General features: G+C 35.9%; 1 protein-coding gene across 6 annotated transcripts in view; it reads right to left on the reverse strand.

Moving 5' to 3' along the window:
* Positions 1-17,712, reverse strand: part of SMC5 (structural maintenance of chromosomes 5) — a 124,384-nt gene that overhangs the window by 105,603 nt on the left and 1,069 nt on the right. For 5 of the 6 annotated variants that reach the window (XM_078366844.1, XM_035302657.3, XM_035302651.3 and 2 more), the window contains exons 2-5: positions 14,344-14,485; positions 10,618-10,670; positions 1,311-1,473; positions 213-347 (exon numbers count right to left, since the gene is read on the reverse strand). In XM_078366844.1, coding sequence (XP_078222970.1) covers positions 213-347; positions 1,311-1,473; positions 10,618-10,670; positions 14,344-14,485 — 493 coding nt within the window. Of the gene's footprint in view, positions 1-212; positions 348-1,310; positions 1,474-2,043; positions 2,107-10,617; positions 10,671-14,343; positions 14,486-17,712 lie in introns of all 6 variants that reach the window. The other variant, XM_078366860.1, reaches the window with a different exon arrangement.

Raw genomic sequence — 17,712 nt, forward strand, 5'->3', positions numbered from 1 at the left:
TGAAATAGTCAACCTTTTTAAACTTCACATTATCAAATCCATTCTCACTCTGTCACTTTAACCAATGATATTAGCAGTACAATCCTTAGGTGGAAAAAAAAATCACAAATATAAATTCACTCAATGAATAAATACTACTATTCACTCTCACACATTTTGAGATACAGAAATCAGTAAGAAACAATACAAATGAGTTGCCTATTTTAAAGTACCTCAAGCTGTTTTTCTTTTTCCCTGAAGTTTTTTAGTTCACAGTGATATCTGTGCATTTCTGGGGGACCAATGGACTTTTCAGTGGCTTCAAGTAGTTCAATTTTGCTGAGTTTAGCAAATTCTCCAACTTTGTCCTAGAGCACAAAAATTAAATATTAGCAACTATCATTTATCTACAAATATCTTCAAAATGTATTTCACTCAATGCTTACACTTGTTAAGGTAAAACTCATTTAAAAAAACCTTTGATATAGAAACCGTCTGAAACTTATTCTTTAGGAAAATGAAGATAAACTTAAGAGTATAAATTGTTATCTTTTTGATCATCTTTAAAAATTTTTCTATGCCAGTATTTCAAGGTTGAAATGTTCATACACGTGTAATAAAAATTTGAGAATAAAAGAACACATAGACCCAATATGAAAATGATCACAGTCTATCACTTGAAATGTTAGAGGGTTTAAAAAGAAAAAAAAGGCAATTTCAAACATCTGCTTCTGGAGATAATCTGACATCAACTGATGAGTGTTAAATAAAAAGCTTTAAAATGTTTGTTTTATTTAATTTGCACATTATGAAATCATCACCATGTTTTTGAACAAAAAGAAATAGTCACTAGACAGCATTCAAAGTCAAATTTAAGAGGTAATATGACTTCAACATACATTATCAGCATTTTTATTTTTAATAAACAAAGTATAACAAGATTTTAGAAGGTATAAGAGTTTTAGTGTAACTAATATTTTACACAAATACATTGACTAAAAAGTTGTTTATTAACAACATTTTAAGGGTCTACAAATAGAAGCACATAGCTGAGCTACTCTCTGAACTTAAAAATAATACAAGTTTATTTCAAAATACTCTAATTTAGACTTTACTAATTGAAATTTTCCAAATTACTACAAATTATTAACATTATACTCTTAAGTGATGAAATGCAACCTTTACAAAGAAATGTAAGAGTCCTCTGTTCAATTTAGTCAGAAATGTAAGAGTCCTCTGTTCAATTTAGTCATTATGATAGCCCTTCTACGGCATAAAAAGCAAACACTATATACAAAATTTTCCCATCTTTGCATTTATTTCTCTCGTACCTGAGGTAGAAACTGGCAAAGATTCCCCACTTGAATATTTAAGGCTGCAACTTGCTCTTCCACTACTTTCTGGGTGGTAGGTTTTTTGTTGATGAACCAAAAGGACTGATTTTTTGCCACATCAATCTCACGGGTGATTACAAGATTTCCAGAAGCTCTGAACCTAATTAAAAAATAATTTAAGAATCTTTATATTATTATCAAAATACATACATTAGCTTTGAGATAAAATTTCCAAAGCTGTCTTGCACCAAAGGTGCCATATAGATTATTATAATTTTTATTCCTTTTGATATTTTGGCCCCTCCCAAGAAAACCTTGGCATTTTTTAAGTAATACCATAAGTGACCACATCAGTTACTTACTCAACATTCAAAATTATTTAAGCTATTAAAACAAATGTCAATACTAATTCACAAACACTACTTGAGGAGTCGCATATCTGGAGTTGTTTATCCTTCAATTATGATGCTAGTCTTCAATTACATGTGCTGACTGCAACCCAAAAGGTGTTGGTATATTAAAGGGTAGAGCAGTTAAACCTTGAAACTCCCCCTGCTCAGAAGATGTATGAATGAAAACTGACTTTTAGGCATGTCCAGAAATCAGAACTACCCATACAGGTAGCCCATGGATTCCTCACCATGTCCTCCACTCTGAATTCAGAGAGGATTACATTACATGGATATAAAGGAAGATTAAGCAATACAGAATCTGAAAGAAGGGTATTTACTTATTTCTCGATTTTAGAAGTACCACTGCTCCACACCTCCCATCTATTCATCCATCTTCTTCACTGGGATTCAGCAGCATGTGGTAGAAAGATAAATTATTGGTATCCAATCGCTAAATGACAATAATAACTTATAAATGCTGTATACATAGATTACATTGTAATCAGGCCACTTGAAACAGTAAGATTTTAGGACTTTAAAGGAGGTATTTTAAACTTTCATTTCCAGGAGAATGATTAATAAAGTACCCTATTGATCCTCCTGCTGTAAACAACTAAAAACAAGTATCTTAATAAATGAATTTATCCGTTAGCATCAAAGTAAGGAATTCTGGCTAACATCCTAGTACAGGTGGAAACCCAGAGTAGAAAAATAAAACTGGCTTTCATCTTGAGGGGATTTGCCCAACCAGGTGATCTTGAGAATTCATTTTCATGATCTGCTGGTAGAGGACAAAAACAGACAAAGCCCATAGCCATGTAAGAGGGAGACTCCAACTGAAAGCCATACCTAAGGGACATACCCTTTGTAAGGGTAAATTAGGAATACTTCATTGCTACCACCATAAGCTGAGAATTCTATACACCGTGATTCTGAACTGAAAGGATTCAATGGTCTCTGGCAGAAGTTAGTAATCTCCTCTGCCAGAATCTATGTTATCTTCAAAGAATTAACACAGATTAAGTTCAAAGGAGAAGAGTAGCTTACTAGAAACATGCACACAAGAAAACAAAGCATCAAGAACACTAGCAGAAATAGCAATGCAAAATATGAAAGATATCTGGACGACTAAGAAAGCTTAAAACGTCTAATAAGAATTCTAGGACAGGAGACAGAGAATGGGTCAATAGCAATATTTAAAGAGATCATAAATAAGAACTTTGCAAAACAACAAATCACAGGTTTAAGAGTCTCTTTAAATACCAAGAAAAATAAATAAATAATAAATCCACGCCTAAATATATATGAAACTAAAACACTTGGAAAAAAAAAGAAAATTAATTTACAAGCATCTTGAGAAAAAGAGAATGATTACTATCAAATAAACTCAAATCAGATTCACATCAGACAACAACAATGGGGCCAGATGTGGTGGCTCTTGCCTGTAATCTCAGTATTCTGGAAGGCCAAGGTGGAAGGATCACCTGATCCCAGGAGTTCAAGACCTGTCTCAGTAACATGGTGAAACTCCATTCTCTATAAAAAATAAGAAAAGCTGGGCATGGTAGTGAGTTGCCTGTAGGCTGAGGCAGGAGGATCACTTGAACCAGGGAAGTTGAGGATGCAGTGAGTCATGATCGTGGCCACTACGCTCTACCTGGGTGACAGAGTAAGACCCTGTTGCCAAAACAAAACAAAACAAAACAGGAAGACAACAACGGTATTATACTATGATACTTCAAATATTTGAGAAGAGACCTGTCAATATAGAATTTTATATCCACGAAACAAATCTTTCAAGATTTAGAGCAAAATAACATCATTTTCAAATTAAAAACTGAGTGTTCCAACAGAAAGCCCTCATAAAACAAAACTTTAAAGAATATCCTTTTGGCAGAAAGTGATCCCACAGAGAAAATCAGAAATGGAAGAAGGAATGAAAAGCAAAACAAACAGAAATAGCTAAGGTAATTTTAAACAAACACGGACAACATAATTAATATATCATATTATTAATAATAATGTCTTGAAGAGTTTTAAAAAGACAGAAATTTAAAAGCATGTAAGTTCAGGGAAGTTATTAAGAACAAAGTTATAGCACTTTGTTAGTGCTATAGTCCAAATATTCAGTCTGGACTTCAGTAAGGATTCCTGCTAAAATTCTAGTAACCACTAAAACAAAAGAATGCAAGATGACAAGGAAAAATGAAAGAAATATCTGACAAAAACAAGCAAGAAAAGAAATGATGAAGAGTGTGAAAAACAAAAAGCAGAGAATAAGATAGTAAAAATAAGTTTGAACATAAATTATATTTGTAGATTGATTATATGCTTTACTTAAATGACTACAGAAAAAAATAACACAGCTATTCTAGTTTAAATAAGGTAACAAAAGATATTAAAAACATGAAATGAATGAAAAAAGACAACTAGAAAAATCCTAGGGGAAAAAAAAGATGCTAACTACATTAATGGCAAACTAAATGGACTTTAAGGCAAAAGAAAGATCAAGGTCAGCATCTAACAATGCGAAGTTGAAATCACCAGAAAGATAAACAATTTGAATCTTAGATGCAACTAATAATGTCCTAGAAATACATAAAGCAAAAATTGACAGGACAAGGATAATTAACAAATCTGCATAGAGAAATAGTGTAACCTTTATCAGTAATTAAGGAATCAATCTGACAACTGAAATCAACAAAAATATAGAAGATTGACAATGTAACTAATAAACTTGAACTAATGGACACATACAGAACACTGCAGATATCTACAAGAGAAAACTTATTCTTTCAGCCAAAGAACAATTACAAAAGTTCACTACAAAAAGAAAGAAATTTCAAAGGATTAGTAACATAAAACCAGTACTCTATGTATTTAACTGCAATACAATCAAAGTGGAAACTAATACTAAAAAATAAGAAAATCACTACATTAGAATTAGAAACAACTTCTAATTACAAACTCATAAAGAAAATACTCAGAACTGAAAAACAGTAAATACTATATACTAACATTGGAGAGAGAGAGCTAAGGCAATACTAAGGGGGACATTTGTAACCTTAACTGTTCACATTAGGGTAAACAAAAGACTGAAAATTAGTGTGATAAATATCCATTTCAAAAAATGATTATCAGTCAAGGTAAGAATAGAAATTAATGAAACAGAAAACCATGATATAAAACAAATACAAAAGTTAGTTCACTGAAAAAAAAACTACTAAAATTGACAAATCAATTTTTAGAAGACACTTAAATACTGTCATATATAAGATAATACATATATATTAAAAACTCATATAAGAGGATGGTGTTCATGTCAATAAAACTTAAAACTAAGAAAAATGGGAGCATTCTTTACAAAATATAAATAATCACAGTGATCCAAGAAGAAACCCATTTATTACAAATAAATGAAATCAGTAGTTAGAAAAAAAATGAAATTAGTAGTTAGAAAAGAAAAAAGAGCCAGATTATTATTATTATTTTTTTTGCAAGACACCCTACAATACACAGATTATTTTTGGCAGTAAGTTTAACCAAACATTCAAACCACAAATATCTTTCACAAACGAAATACAGATGTAAAAATCCTAAATAAAATATTAGAAAACCAATCTAGCAATGCATCAAAAACTATGACCAAACTGGGTTATTCTAAGAATGCAAAATTGAGCCAACATTGCAGAATTAATTAATTCTTCAATTTAAATGATATGGCCAACGCAATAAATACTGATGATGAACTCTTTGTTCTCAATTTACTTGACTTATCACCAGTATCAGACACAGCTGATGGACAACTGACTCCTGAAGTTGTTCCAAGTACTGGTTTCCAGGTACTGTATTCTTCCAACTCACTAGCTAATTCTGTTTCCTTTCCTAGTTTTCCCTATGTTCAATCTCTAAACGGTGCACTGTAGCAGATAAGTTCTTAGAACTCTTCTTTATGTATCTCTGAATCATTGGTGATTTAACCCATCATAATACTAATGACTTCCCAAATGTGTTATTTTCTGCCCAGACTTCTCCCAGAATGACAGGTTTATCTATTATCTAACTGCCCATTAAACCTGAAATTCAGACACGTGTGTGTGTGTGTGTGTGTGTGTGTGTGTGTGTGTGTCGAAATCCTGAGTTCAAGCAATCCTCCTGCCTACCCCTCCCTAAATGCTGGGATTATAGGCATGAGCCACCATGACCAGCTCTGATTAAATATCTACTAGGCATCTCAATTCTATCATGTTTGATTCTGAAAAGTACCTTTTTTAAAAAAACCTATTAACATCTCTGAAATTGGGATGCACATTTCAAACTATCTGTGCTAGTTTAATTTTAATTGGATGCTATATCATACAAGTGGTGGCATCTCAGTTCAATGATGTGATCTACTCTAAAATGATCTACTGATCAATCTTACTCTCAAAACCTTCTGCAGTAGGTCTGTCTGCCTCAGTTAATGGATACTCTTCCCTTAATCATGCCAGACACCTTAGAGTCCTCCCTGATGTCTTGCTCCTTCTCCCACACCCTACATATAATTCATAAGCAGATCATAAGCTACTATCATCTCTCATAGGGTTGTTCTATTAGTCACTTAACTGATATTCTTGCTTTTGTCTTTGCTCTCTTAAAGTCTACTTTCCACACAGCAACCCAATCTAGTTAAACTTTTAATTTACATCACATCATTCCTCTGCTAAAAACCTGGTAGCTTCACAGCTTATGCAAAATAAATGCCAAGCCTTACACTGAAAATAGCCTTGACTCCCTGATATTTTCACAGCTTACCTTTTACTATTTTCCTTCAATTCGATCCAGTCACTGTGAGTACCACTTCAGAGCCTTAGCATTTGCAGATCCCTATACGTAAAATAATATCCCCCCAATTATCTCCATGCTCATTACCTTCCCTCCTTCTGGTCTTTGCTTAAATGCTATCTTCTCAGTGAGATCTTTTCTGATCAGCCTATTTAGAACTGTAAAACTCTACTCTGACACTCTTATCTTCCTTTCCTGTTTTATTTTTCTACGTAGCACTTATCACAACCTAACATAATATATAGTTTACTTTTCTAAATGTCCCCCCCCCCCACTTATTCCAATGATAAATTCCATGAGGGAAGAGCACTATATCCCCAATATATAGGTACTCAATAAATATTTGAAAATGACTACATAAATATACACCAGAGATTATTCTATCCACCATTCTACTCAAGGAATACATAGCCATTTGGTACTCTCAGGCCATGTGCATCTTCATGGAAAAAGTGCTCAACATTGATACACTTAAATTTTATTTATGTGTAGGGAGTTAGGTAAAGCTCTAAATTTATCTTTAAAAAATTAACAATTACCTCCACTCAATTGAAATAATTTATACTATCATATTGTGATACACAGGTTAAGTATCCCTAGTCCAAAAATCTGAAATGCTCCAAAATCCAAAACTTCTTTCATGCCAACATGACACTCAATGGTAATGCTCATTGAGGTGCTTTGTATTCAGATTTTCAGATTGGGGATGATGAAATGATAAGTATAACGCAAATATTCTAAACTTAAATCCAAAACACTTCTGGTCCCAAGCACTGCATTTAAGGAATATTCAACCTGTAATAAGAAATATGTGGGCCGAGCATGGTGGCTTATGCCTGTAATCCCAGCACTTTGAAAGGCTAAGGCAGGTACATCACTTGAGGTCAGAAGTTCGAGACTAGCCTGGCCAGCATGGTGAAACCCCATCTTTACTAAAAATACAAAGATTAGCAGGGCGCAGTGGTGGGCACCTGTAATCCCAGCTACTTGGGAGGCTGAGGCAGAAGAATTGCTTGAGCCTGGGAGACGGAGGTTACAGTGAGCCGGGATAGCGCCACTGCACTCCAGCCTGGGCAACAGTGACACTCCGTCTTAAAAAAAAAAAAAGAAAGAAATAGGTATTTAGTCTATGTCCTCAATTTCTGACACAAAACTCTCAATCCCTTGGAATTCCCCAGGTGACAAGTGTGTCTCTTTCTAATGAGGCAACTCTTGGTGGGGTCCTGGATGTGGGCTGGTCACGAAAAGATAAAGCCATGAAGAGAAGCTTAGAACCTTTAGCCCCACCAACCTGCCCCTCATGCTCTGGGAAGGAAAGCAAGACTAGAGATTGTGTTTCTCTTACCCATGTGATGAAGCCTCCATAACATTCCCTGAACCATGGGTTTCAGAGAGCTACCAGGTTGAGGAACACCTCCATATGCTGGAAAAGTGGTGCACCCCAAATCCATGGGGACAGAAGCTCCTGCTCTCTGGACCCTTCCAGACCTCACCCTGCATTTTGCTAATCATCTGCCTCTGTACTATCAATTTATAATATATGGGTAAACCTAAGTGTTTCCCTGAATTTTATGAGCCATCCTAGCAAATAACTGAACCAAGAAAGGGGTCCTGGGAACCTCAATTTACAGTTGGTTGGTCAGGGCACAACCTAAGACTTGAAATGGCATATAAAGCGGAGGGCAGTCCTGTGTGACTAAGCCTCTAAACTACGGGTCCTGCACTGATTTTGGTTAGTGTCAGAACTGAACTGAATTGCAGGGTGTGGGGAAAAAACTCACACATCTGGTGCAGAAGTGTTCTGTGCTGGGTTGAATTTGAGAGTACCAAAACAACTTTGGTTTTTCCTACCTCTTACAATATCCCACACTTAAAACTGACACTTTTACACTAAGTTCTCATGTACATTTAGACCTGCTCCTGGTTTCTCCATTCTGCTCCTCTCACCTTCTATACCGATATCACACTATTTTATATCAACAACTTTATAGTATACTTCAACATGTGGTAGACAAAAATGTTATTCACAACTGTGCTTTTTCAAAATCTCGAGTTTTCTGGCTCATTTATTCTTTAAGATGAAGTTTAGAATCAACTTATAAACTTACCTGTTGAGACTCTCATTGGAATTGTAGGAAATGTATTAATTTAGAAAGGATTGACTTTTCTGTTTTTGTTTTTTTGCAGACAGTCTCACTCTGTCACTCAGGTGATTCCCTCACCTCAGCCTCCTGAGTAGATGGGACTACAGGTGCGCACCACCATGCCTAGCTAATTTTTGTATTTTTTGGTAGAGATGAAGTTTTGCCATGTTTCTCAGGCTGGTTTCCTACTGCTGAACTCAAGCAATCACTTGCCTTGGCCTCCCACAGTGCTGGGATTACAGGCATGAGCCACTGCACCTGGTCTGACATGTTAATAATGACATTAACTTTATGATTTTAGGAATATATCATGCTTCACCATTTCTTCAGGTATTGATTTTATATTCTTCAGTAAAATTCTATCATATTTTAACATGTTGGGCATTTTAAAATTTCTTTTTACTTCCATGTGTATCTTTCTCATCTCTACAAAAATAAAAACTTTTCTAGTAATTTTTTATTTTTTTATTTTTTTTTTTTGAGACGGAGTTTCGCTCTTGTTACCCAGGCTGGAGTGCAATGGCGCGATCTCGGCTCACCGCAATCTCCGCCTCCTGGGTTCAGGCAATTCTCCTGCCTCAGCCTCCCGAGTAGCTGGGACTACAGGCACGCGCCACCATGCCCAGCTAATTTTTTGTATCTTTAGTAGAGACGGGGTTTCACCATGTTGACTAGGATGGTCTCGATCTCTTGACCTCGTGATCCACCCGCCTCGGCCTCCCAAAGTGCTGGGATTACAGGCTTGAGCCACCGCGCCCGGCCCTCTAGTAATTTTTTATAAAAGATCGTTTCCTCATCTCATATCAAATGGTAGGGCTATCAGATAATCTTTAAAAGCTTTTCAGCTCAAAAACACCACAACTTTCCACTAATATTCCAAAAGCAACAGTCTCTAAAAATCACCTGAACAATGTGTGTATTTATGTGTAAAAAATTAAAATTATATACACCAAGTCTGGTCAGCTGGTTTTATCATAACATCAACTCTAATCTACCAGAAATAGCTGCCAAGAATGGTCAATTGAGAATATCCATGCTCAACGGAAAATAATATCATGAAGAATTATTGGTGTCATAAAGAAGGAAATAAAAAATGGTGACAGAAGTACCAAGTTCTTGTCATACATGAGATTCACTAACCTATTAACAGTAGATATTTATAGAATTAGGAATGATGGCAAGAAGGCTTTTATTTTCAACATTATACACTTCTACATTGTTTGCATTTTAAAAAAACAACTATTACTTTAAAGATCAGCACAAAAAAACCCCAGATACTTTAAATTTGTGAAAAATGTTGTAACTTTACCATGACTATTTAATAGTACTATAGTTCTATTTCATTACCTGCTATAAACTTTTCATTAATGATTTTTAAAAAATAAAATTCTCACAAGTTTTTTTCTTTTTTTTTAAGGCAGAGTCTTGCTCTGTTCCCCAAGCTGGATTTTTTTTTTTTTTTTTTTTTTTTTTTTTGGCAGAGCCTTCCTCTGTTCCCTAGGCTGGAGTGCAGTGGTGCCATCTCCACTCACTGCAACCTTTGCCTCCCTAGTTCCAGAAATTTTCCTGCCTCAGACTCCCCAGTAGCTGGGATTACAGGCTTGCGCCACCAAGCCCAGCCAATTTTTATATTTTTAGTAAGATAGGTTTCCCCATGTTGGCCAGATTGGTCTCCGACTCCTGACCTCAGGTGATCTGCCAACCTTGACCTCCCCAAAGCGCTCAGATTACAGGTGTGAGCTACCATGCCTTGCCTACAATTTAAGTTTTTGAAAATACATTTTAAAAACCCCTTACTTATCTGGATTAAGTATTCTTTAAATATTTTTTCCAACATTTATGCCATAATAGTATATTAATACTCTTTTCTAATCATCAGGAAAGCATGAATATAAATTAAGAATTTATACAGGAAAAAAAAGTTTTAGCACTTTTACCACTTACAATTCAATTTCAACCATGCCTTTGGAACATCCTCTCTTCACAAAAAACCCAACCTAAGACAAAAAAAGAAGAAGTGAGCTCAGTAATGGCATTCTCAGGTTAACAATCAGAGATTTAGCAGTCATTATTATTTGTCAAATCAAGATTTTTTCAGTTACCACTTTTATGTCCACTATTGTCACTTTCTAAGGTATCCCTCCCAGGTTATTCCATTGTTCCCTCCCACAAATAACAATAATAATATCAGGTAAAATTTATTGAACTCATATGCACTATATAGCTTTTTACAAAGCTAGTAAGTGCCAGAAAAAGGATCTGAACCCAGGAAATCTGGTTTCAGTGCCTGTGTGCTTGGCTGCTATGTTAAACACTCAGAGAAAAGAGAAAATGCCTGTGGGAAAACAGGTCCTATAGTATAACCACTAAGCACTCAAACCTTCTTACTACCACTGAAGACTTCCTACAGTCATACAGGTTAAATATTAACAACCATGCTAATATTACCTATCCTGTTAATGATATAATTGCCACCAAGCCTTGTTTTAAAAGGAGGAATATAAATGAAATTTACATGATAAAATAGACTTATCTGTGCTAGTTTCTATATGCTTATGAGTCTAAGCACAAAAACAAAGGCAGAGCCTTTAAAAAAAATCAAACTGGATCTTAAATTAAGCTATAAATAAGTAATAAATACTAAAAAAACGTAGAAAACATACCTCACAAATAATAATCTTTTTAATAGTGATAATGACAGTGATGGCAACAGCTAACATTTGTCAAGCATTTACTATATTCTGTTGCGCTAAGCACTATACATGTATTTTCTCATTTAACACTCATAAGCAACCTTTAAGTATATATTCATTTTATAGATGATGAAGCTGAGTCTCAGAAAGATGGAAAAGAAAAAGCCTTATCTTGTAACCACCAAGTACAGCCTAATGCTTAAAAGTACAGTTTTTAACATCTACTATCTAGGTTCAAATCCCAACTCTACAATATACAAGTTGTTAGACATTGGCCAAGTTACTTAACCTCTCTGTTTTCTCACAGGGAAACCATGGACATCTTTGTAGGAATGCTATCTGCTTGTTAGCTTGCAAGAATTAAAATACTTGGTACCAATGAGGAGGAAAAAAAAGTCAGGAGGCAGTTCTTATTTTAAAGTATCTATACAGATGGTACAAGATATGTTTTTGTTAAATTTTTATATTAGCATTTAAACAAAAATACATTAAATATTCTTGCTGAGAACTTGGGCATCCCATAAATACATCTGTGTATACCCCAAGGCCTACAATCTGTCATCTAGGAAACACTGCACTCCACAGCCTCCCTTAAAAATCTTATCAAAAATGAGATGTGTTTTCATGACAAAAATAAACACGAGAAAGTTAGCGAAAATTGTTATAGCCAATTCACTCCTACTGTATGGTTCCTGGAGTACAATCCAATAGACCATTACAAAGAGATAGGGATTAAATGATCTGACAATTTAAAAACTATCCATCAATATTCATAAAAATCTGAATTGGTCCTGGGATGCTACCTGTTCCAACTCTCTAATTTTTGAAATGAAGAAAAACTGAAGTCCAGATAATTGTTCAAGGTCACAAGGTTAGTTATTAACAGAGAAAAGTATCTATTCTACCCAATAAATGTCTCCCACATTGCACTAAACACACACACACACATATTTAAATAATTTATAATTTTAAGGGGTATTTGCTCTCATTTTGTAACCCTCCATTAAATTTTAATTTTTTGTTATTATTTCTGTCTTTTTTTTTTTTTTTGAGACAGAGTTTCACTCTTGTTACCCAGGCTGGAGTGCAATGGCGTGACCTCAGCTCACCGCAACCTCCGCCTCCTGGGTTCAGGCAATTCTCTTGCCTCAGCTTCCAGAGTAGCTGGGACTACAGGCACGTGCCACCATGCCCAGCTAATTTTTTGTATTTTTAGTAGAGACGGGGTTTCACCATGTTGACCAGGATGGTCTCCATCTCTTGACCTTGTGATCCACCCGCCTCGGCCTCCCAAAGTGCTGGGATTACAGGCCTGAGCCACCGCGCCCGACCTATTTCTGTCTTAATAGCGTTGTCTCCATGATATGACTATGTTGTGTCCATTTTTTGATACTTGCCTTATGACTCAGTATACAATTAACTTTTAGAAATGTTCACTTGCGCTTGAAACGAATGCCTACTCTCCAGGTGTTAAGTGCATTTTTTGTAATACGTCCATTAGTTCAACCTTACCTTCACTATTTAAAGCTTCTGTAGTCTGATTTTTTATCTGATTATTGATCGCTCTCCCAGTATGATTATGGATATGTTAACTGCTTGTTAGCATTCTGCAGATTTTGTCTACATATTTTGGAGCTAGATTATAATGTGAATTCAAGTTGAGAACTGAATTACTGTCTAGTGAATTGAAACTTTCATCAGTGTTTAATGACTACTATTATTTCTAAAAATACTCTTTGCTCTAACGTCTGCTTTGCCTAGTATTAATCCAGCTACACCTACTTTCTTTTGTATATTTGCCTGGCATGTATTTTTTTCATCCTTTTACTCTCAACTTTTCTGTAACACTTTAGATATGTTCATTAAAAACAAAAGAGAGAACTGAACTTTGTTTTATTTCTCCATTCTAACAGACTTTTTCATTTAATGAGAGTTTAGATCATTTATAGTAATTGTGATTATATCTGTACATATTTTTGCCATCTTATTTTATAATTTTTATTTATTGCCACCCAGGCTGGAATGCAATGGTGCATTCTCAACCATTGGCTCTTTGCAACCTCCGCCTCCCAGGTTGAAGAAATTCTCCTGCCTTAGTCTCCCAAGTAGCTGGGATTACAGGTGCCCGCCACCATGCCTGGCTCATTTTTGCATTTTTAGCAGAGACAGGGTTTCACCACCATGCTGGCCAGGCTGGTCTGGAACTCCTGACCTCGGCCTCCCAAAGTGTTGGGATTACAGGCGTGAGCCACTGCACCCAGCCAATATTTTGTCATTTTTAATTATCTCATGTTTTGTATTTCTCATCTCCTCCTCCTCCTTTCTCAAGACTCCCTCTGGATTGTTCAGGCAGTGTTTTTCCGCCTCCTGCTCTCGTGAATATGGTAAGTGCCCTATGTAGGTATACCACTTTTATCTTTTATACTGTATTTTTATTGTACCTTTATCTATATTTAGATGTTTACAAACATACAATGTAGGCCACTGTGTTACAATTGTCTACAGTATTCACTTCAGTAACATGCTTTACAGGGATGTAGTCTATACAATAGGCTATACCACCTAGGTTTGTGTAAGTACTCTCTATGAGTGCATACAATGACAAAATTGTCTTATGATGCATTTTCTCAGAATATGTCCCCATCATTAAGCAATATATAACTGGATTTTGTTTCTGCCTTTTCTAACTTTACGTCACTGCTCCACAAGTCAATCGACGCATTTTTTTAAAAAAAGACATATTACATTATTTCTAGCATTTTAGGTGTAAGGGACTTGGAGAATCCTCTATTATTATAGTCCAAAATACTTCTAGAAATGAAAATCTCCTTTCAGCTTCTCTACCTGCCAAATTTAATCCTTCATATTCACGTACTGTAAGCTTGCTATACCCAAGGAACTGGGGTGTAGAGAGTGATGTTACTAAAAGCAATTAGGAGTTTTGAATTTTCTTAAAAAGTACTTAATGTTAACTCACCTTATCCGCTCGTCCCATGAAAGCAGGTTTCCCAGCTAAACCAAGGCAAATGGCACACACGATGCTCGACTTCCCTGTTCCATTGGCTCCAATGATCATATTCAAGTGGGGTCCAGGAGATACTTCACAAATATCATATGTTCTGAATTATAAAGAAATTATTAAAGAGAGATACAAAACTACTTTTCCTTGCTTTACATTATCTATGAGTTCCCTCAAATTCCTTTAAAAACTAGTGACCTTACAAATTTAATGTTTTTTATAGGTTTTTAATAAACAACTTCAGAGAGAAAATCTACCAATAGAAAACATGAAAAGGCAGTAATGCATAACTAAAGTAACACTATAATTTCACTTTTTTCAAAAGTGTGCTGAAAAAAATGAAGTTTGATACTTTGCTCTTTTTTTAATAATTACAAAACACTGGATGCTATATCAAAGACACCAAACAAATAAAATAACCTTAAAACAAATTTGATAGGCGAGGCCATGGCTTTCCTCAAATCTGTGAATTTTACATTCATATTTCTTTTCAATTAAAATGCTTAATGGTTATTCATATTTTAATATTTGAAACAATTCAAGAAAATTTTAAACTACAAAACTGAAGATATATCAACCCAAAGATTTCACTTTATTAATTTTTAAAACTTATTTTTCAAGCCAGGCACTGTGGTATGTGGGAGGCTAAAGCCAAAGGACCACTTGAGCCTAGGAGGTCAAGGCCAGCCTAGGCATCATAGAAAGACACCACCCAACAGAACAAATAAAAGTTAAAGGCTATCTAGCACTCTAAATATAGTTAGCATTTATTCTTTATTAGTTGCTAGGGACAGTTATGACAAAATATGAAGCAAACTCTCACTCAGACACTCTTCTAACTTGACTTTGAATACTCTGAATTTGAACCCCAAAATAATGTCCTTTGTCTATAGCATTTCAGTTAGACTGATGTCTCACAACAGTCACTTTAAACTTAACACATTTAAAACTAAACCCACCATCTTTCCCATCGAAAACCACTCTTGTGGTCTCTTAGTATTGTCATTCATTCCATGGCCCAAATCAGAAACCTAGGCATTATTTTACTTCATTTTTAGTTCATTCATCTCTTTTGACTCTACTCAAACCACCACTCCATCATCCAGTCAGTCACTAAGTAATGTTGGTAGAATTGCAAATCTGATGTCACTTGTCAAAAAAGAAAAATCAAGGAAAAAGGAGAACCCATCACAGTCAAGTTTCATCTTTTTCTATTTTTATCTCCTTGCCCTATTCTGTCCTCAGACCTCTAAATTCTACCTCTAATGTACTTCTCTCAATTTTTTGACTACAAATCCTTCTTTCTCTTAAGCCTTTGCATGTGTTATTCCTTCAGCCTCCAAGTCTCTTCCTCCATGCCCAACTCCATTTGACTTGGTTCAGTCACTACTCTCTTCCAGGCTATTTAAATTCTCTGACTACTCCTCCCTATTTCCTTGCTAATTCTCTAAGCCTACTTTTCTCTACCTCATGCCTAAAACTCCAAGTCCACTCATTAAAATAAACAATATCTCACCTGCCTCTGCACTTCCAGCTATCTTTTCTTTCTTCTCTTTGCATCCAAGTTTTACTTTCTCACCCTCATTCATTCTTCTATGACCTGCAAAGTTTTCTGCTTCCACTGCGCTTCATTAAAGGGTCAAAGATTTCCCAATTGCTAAATGCAGTGGGCTCTTTTCAGTTCCATTATTTGACTTCAGTGTAGCAGGTGTTATTTTTGAAATCTTTTTTCCTTGGCTTCTTTGATAATTGTCTCCTAATGTTTTCATCTAAACTTTCCTGAATAGTTCCTTCTCACTTTGAGTTCTTCTTCAGCTCCCCCTTAAAAGTAGGCATTCTCCCAAGGCTCTGTACATGATCTTCTAGCCCTTCAATTTACAATTCCTAATGGGCAATCATAACCAGTTCTGCAACTTCATCAATCACCGGTATGCATGACTTCCAAATCTTTCACCTGTTCACTTTTTCCTCTAATCTCCAGACTCTCACATTCTATCCACACAACATCCCTCTTAGATGCCCCAAAGGAAACTGCCTATAGAACATCTCTCTTTGTACCCCAAAGCCACAGTATCTAACAGGCATTTATTATTATTCTCCTCAAACTACTCCCTCTTCTGAATAGCAGCTGACCAATAAGCTAAGGCAGAGACTTGGGAAAAACACTGCATTCCTTCCTTTCCCTGCCTCACAATTATTCTGTAGCTGGATCCTGTCAAATCTCATTCATTTACGCTCTGATTATCTCTGGCCTTCATACTGTAAGTCTTCTTGCCTCTAATCTTGCACACTTTCTAAACATCCTTCACAGTGCTTCCAGATTAATATAAAACACATGTCATTCCCTGTTGAAAACACACCGTGGCTGCCTACAGGATGATGCTGGAACTTCTTAGCATAGTAAATGTACAGGCTCCTCAATGGTTGCCTACCCTCTGTCCACATACTCACTCACATCCTATATTTTTGCCATACTAAAATACCTGACACTTTCTAAATATACCAAACTATTTCAGAAAGTTCCTTCTGTCTTCAATACTCTTCACTTCTTTTAAGACTTTTCTGTCTTCTTAGGCGGGTGCAGTGGCTCATGCCTGTAATCCCAGCACTTTGGGAAGCTGAGGTGAGTTGCTTGAGCCCAGAAGTTCAAGAAAAGCCTGAGCAACATAGTGAAACCTCATCTCTACAAAAAATTTTAAAAACATTAGCCAGGTGTGGTACGTGCCTGTACTCCCAGTTACTTGAAAGGCTGGGGTAGGAGAATCACTTGAGAAGGGGAGGTCCCAGGCTGCACTGAGCCCATATCATGCCATTGCGCTCCAGCATGGGCAACAGACCAAGACCACAGACTTTCATATCTTCTTTACAAAGCCCTTTCTCATACTTGTGGACAAAATTAACCACTTCATCCTTTGTGAAGGATCCTGATATATATGTTGTTATAAAACTGGGCAAAATAACCTATTGAGCTTCTTTCAGCAATGGAAATTATCAAGATACAGTTGTTATGAAGAAAGAATGAGTGCACTGTGTAAATAAAGCACCTAGTTCTGTACCTGGCACACAACAGGCGCTTGAAAAAAAAAAGTGGTATTGTTATTTCAATTCTGTTATATTTATTCCACTGTGTGCAAGCTTAAAAAAGACTTTCAGCCGGACGTGTTGGCTCACGCTTTCGGGAGGCAGAGGCGGGCAGATCACCTGAGGTCAGGAGTTCCAGACCTGCCTGGCCAACATGGTGAAAGCCCGTGTCTACTAAAAACAAAAAAATTAGCCGGGCGTGGTGGCGCGCGCTTTTAGTCCCAGCTACTCGGGAGGCTGAGGCAG

This window comes from Callithrix jacchus, chromosome 1 (genome assembly GCF_049354715.1).
Source record: "Callithrix jacchus isolate 240 chromosome 1, calJac240_pri, whole genome shotgun sequence".
NCBI lineage: Eukaryota > Metazoa > Chordata > Mammalia > Primates > Cebidae > Callithrix > Callithrix jacchus.